The sequence below is a fragment of the Triticum dicoccoides genome, chromosome 1B, assembly GCF_002162155.2.
Source record: "Triticum dicoccoides isolate Atlit2015 ecotype Zavitan chromosome 1B, WEW_v2.0, whole genome shotgun sequence".
Lineage (NCBI taxonomy): Eukaryota > Viridiplantae > Streptophyta > Magnoliopsida > Poales > Poaceae > Triticum > Triticum dicoccoides.
In genome coordinates, this window is record NC_041381.1 from 50,136,682 (window position 1) to 50,141,146 (window position 4,465).

The 4,465-nt window shown below is 53.9% G+C and overlaps 1 protein-coding gene across 1 annotated transcript; it reads right to left on the bottom strand.

Moving 5' to 3' along the window:
• Positions 1-1,450: 1,450 nt before the first annotated feature.
• Positions 1,451-4,216, bottom strand: LOC119300913 (calcium-transporting ATPase 7, plasma membrane-type-like). The gene has a single exon (XM_037577819.1). The coding sequence runs from the start codon at positions 4,059-4,061 to the stop codon at positions 1,656-1,658; it is 2,406 nt and encodes an 801-aa protein (XP_037433716.1). The 5' UTR covers positions 4,062-4,216; the 3' UTR covers positions 1,451-1,655.
• Positions 4,217-4,465: the final 249 nt, after the last annotated feature.

Here is a 4,465-nt window from a genome sequence, read left to right on the forward strand (position 1 = left end):
AACGGCGACGCGCGCAAGCAGGCGACGGACGGAGGTGCGGGCGGCGGCAAAGTGCGGCGGCGGCGGCGGTTGGTGGCGGCGATCTCCGGCTGCGGCGCGGCGGGGAAAAGAGGAGAGGAGGCGGGGCCCGGAGTGGCGGATTTATAGGAGGAGGGGAGGAGGTGCAAGGCGTGGAGGAGGGGCAAAGGAGGAGGCCGGGGCGGACACGGCGGTGGTCGGCGTCGTGCGGCGGCGGGTCTCCGAGCAGAGCTTGGGGACGAGCGGGCGAGGGCGTGGGCATGGGCCGCGGCCTGGCTCGGGCGCTGGGCCGGCCTAGTCGGCGGCGGGGTACTTTTTTTTTAAAACATTTTCCAGAAACTAAATAGAATAAACCACCAAAAATAAAAAAAACTATAGGCATATACTATATCAAAATTTGCAAAAAAAGATTTTCTACAACATGGACATTTCTATAGCATTAAAAAAAATACACACAAATTCTAATAATTCAAACAGTGCTCCTGCTCTAATAAAATTCAATAAAAACATTTAAAAAAACCAAAATTAATTCAAATTTATTTATCTCCAATTTTCTGCTGTAGGGAATCATTTTACCCTAATTTCCATATATTATATTTTTGGAGAAAAATAATTTGAATAAACCCAAATAACTCAAAATTGAAAATAAATTCAAAAGAACTTTGAATTTAATTCTTTGAAACTCCCAACTCATATTTCATATGTTTTGAAGAAGTCATTTTATCTTCACTCGTGAAAATCATTGAGTTGCATAAAGTTCCTGGGTTAGAAATATTTTCTAAATGAAATTCAAATATTTTCAACACCCCTTGTCATTTAAATAAATGGAAGAAGTCATGTCATCTTCTCTCCAGGGTTTTGTGGTGAAAAGAATTTGAATTCAAGAAGATTAGAAAAGAAAATGAAAGTTTGGGAAAGTCCTTTTATTCCCTCTCATTTAACTTTCAAAAAGTTTTGAATTCACTCACTTTCAGTCAATCGATCAAACAATCAATCAAAACTATCTATTTGTTTATAACATTCCAAAATTTAGAATTTTGGGATGTTACATTTATGGCCTCCAGACCTCCCGCTGGATGTAGTGACCGCTGATTGTGTCGGTCTATCTTAAGTTTGGAATGACAGGTGTTCCAGTTCCACACAGAAAATATACTACCATAATTGTAGAGAGGAGAAATTGATCAAGTATTACTACCATAATTGTAGAGTTTAATAGTCGTTGGTAGGATCGAGCAAGGGGCGCATAAATTCAATTTTTTGCTTGCATGTGCTCACAACTAACCTGCTTACCATGTGTAAATTCATCTTGAAAATCAGTTTGTTCAAAAAGCTTGGTGATCATGGCTAGACAGATTCAACTTGGTTGCTGGATCACAATGGTGACTCACTTTTAAAAATACAATTTGAGTGACATGCTATTTTGTATCCATTTCATTTATATTTATTTCCAAGAATTATTTTAAATTTGTAGCATGTAAACTAACTTCATCAATATTTTAGACGTGCGAGCTTACTACTAATTAGCTAATAAACATAGTTTCTCGTTTTTTTCTCCGTTCTAGTCGCGGTGCACCACCAAAAAAGATGTCTGATGCACCGGTACGGAGGGAGTGCCAACTATGACAATCTGCGGCGTGTCAAGTCCGGTCCGGCACTGGGAGGAACTTGACGGCCCACCCGATGGGCCACGACATGGCAGAGATGGCGAGGCAAACACCCCACTGTTCCAATGCCAGCCTCTTGGTGCCGGCGAACCATGTCAGCACCTCCATTGTAACCACCTGTAGAACAAGCGTCATGGCGATGATGACCAGGAACATCCTGTTCTTGAGCAACCCGTCAAAGACGTTCTTCTTCTCGATCTCACGCGCGTTGAACTCGTTGAACACCTGCAAGAGCACGAACGTGTTGAAGATCATGGTGCCGTTGGCCTTCTCATCCGCGCCGAAGAGATCCCGGCCGCGGAACTGGAGCACCAACAGCACGGCGACCTGGAACGCCGCCTGCACCGCTAGGTTGCGCCACATTGCGTTGGTGATGAGCGGCGCCGTGCGGCCAATGGGCGGACGGTTCTCCATGAGCGCCTTTGTGGGCGTGCCCGTGGCCAGCGCCAGAGCGCCCATGGTGTCCATTATCAGGTTCACCCACAAGAGCTGCCCTGTGGTGAGCGGCATCTTGCCCGTGGTGATCGCCGAGATGAAGTTGATGATGAGAGCCGCGACGTTGACGGTGAGCTCAAACTGGATGATCTTCTGGATGTTGTTGTAGACACAGCGTCCCCACCGTGTGACAGCCACCACCGTGTCAAATTCGTCATTGAGGATGATGATGTCAGAACTCTCCTTTGCCACCTCGGTGCCCTGGACGCCCATGGATAACCCGATGTCGGCTTCCTTGAGCGCCAGCGCGTCGTTGGTGCTGCCACCGGTCACGGCCACCACGTGGCCCTTCTCCTTCAACCGTTGCACCAGCGCCAGCTTGTCCGACGGCAGGGACCGCGCCATCACGCGGATGTTGTCCACGTTCTTGAGCTGCTCCCTTGTCGACATGGCGCGGAATTCACGCCCCTCGATGACGATGCCATTGGGGTTGTCGTCGCTGGATATGATGCCGCACTCCTTGGCGATCGCGCGGGCCGTGAGGATGTTGTCGCCGGTGACCATCTTGACAGCAATGCCGGCCTTCGTGCAAGCTTCAATGCCGGCCTTGACCTCCGGCCGGCACGGATCTTTCAACCCGACGAAGCCCAGCAACGTCAGACCCTCGTCGTCGATCTTTGATTGCTCGGTGCCGTTGACTTGCTTGCAGGCGAAGGCGATGCACCGGAGGCTGTCGGCCGACATGCCGTCGATCACCTTCTCAAGGCTCTTCCTCTGCTCGTCGCCGAGTTCACGCGCCGCTCCGTCTATATCCACGTAGGTAGAGCAGTTCGCCAGCACCATCTGCGCGTCGCCTTTCCAGTGCGCCATCACCGCGCCGGTGGCCTTGTCCCTGATCATAACTCTGCTGCGCTTCTTGTCGGAATTGAACGCCTCGACGCGCACCACCTTGCAGCTCCTCTTCAACTCCTCACTGTCCATGCCCAGGTCCGCCACGGCCCACGACAGCAGCGCCTTCTCCGTCGAGCTGCCTGTTATCTCCGGCGGCGACACGATGTCCGGCTTGTACACGATTCCAGTGGTGTTAAGCCCAACTCCCTGGCACAGCAAGCTCATGACGCTCCCGGCGATCTTCATGGCAGCTCCAGGCTGGTCAGTACCGACCCAGAACTCATTCACCTTCATTTGGTTGAGCGTGAGCGTTCCCGTCTTGTCGGTGCAGATGGCCGTGACCGATGCCATTGTCTCGCACGCCGACAGGCGGCGCACTAACGCCTTATCTTTCACGATCTTCCTCATGGAGTATGCGAGTGACAGCGTGACCGCAAGCGGGAGTCCCTCGGGCATGGCGTAGGCGACGACAAGCGACCGGAAGACGGCGTCGAAGATGACCTGGCCCTTCCCGAACGGCGGTTCCCCATGGTCGAAGTGGCGCGCGGTGAGCACGGTGAAGACGAGCGCCCCGACGGCGACACCGATCTTGCCGATGCTCGATGTGAGGCCCTCCAGGCGTTTCTGGAGCGGCGTCTGCTCAATGGTCTCCTTGGTGATGCTGCTCATCATCTCACCCCTCAAGGTGTCGGCGCCGACGGCGGTGACGAGCATTCGGCCGTAGCCGTCCATGATCTTCACGCCGGCGGTGAGGAAAGGGTTCTTCTCGGCATCTATCTCGATCGGGTGGGACTCGCCTGTCATGTTCGACTCGTCCACCAGCAGGCTGTGACCCTCCAGGAAGACGCCGTCCGCCGGTACCGAGTCGCCGATCTTCAGTATGACGACGTCGCCGACGACGATGTCGAATATGGGGACCTCCTGTCGCCGGGCGGCGCGTACGACGGTGACAGCGATGTTGTCGGACTCGCTGGTCACCTGGTCGAACCGTTTGGCCTGGCTGTGGCTGTTGGCGGCAGACATGACGGCGATGAGGAACACCGCGAGTAACATGGTGACGCCGTCGTACCAGCCGTCCTTGAGACCGTGCGCCTTGATGCCGAAGCCGATGGAGACGGCGGCGCAGACGAGGAGCACGATGAGTAAGACGTCGTTGAGCGCGTCCCAGACGTGGCTGAAGAAGCCTTGGGGGTTGGGCTTCGGGTACGTGTTCCCGCCGAACGCCTCCTTGCGGCGCAGCACGTCGTCGCGGTCACCGCGGATGCCGCGCTCCTTTTGCGAAGTCAGCGCGGACGCGATGCCAGCCCCACCGCCGAGGCGGCGGAAGCAGTCCTCGCGCTTGTCCTTGACCAGGCCTTTGAAGGCCTCATCGTCGGCGGCGACGGAGAATTCGGCGGCGCCGCCATTGCCGTAGGAGTAGGCGTCGGAGCCCCTGTCGTCGTTGACCTGGATGGCGA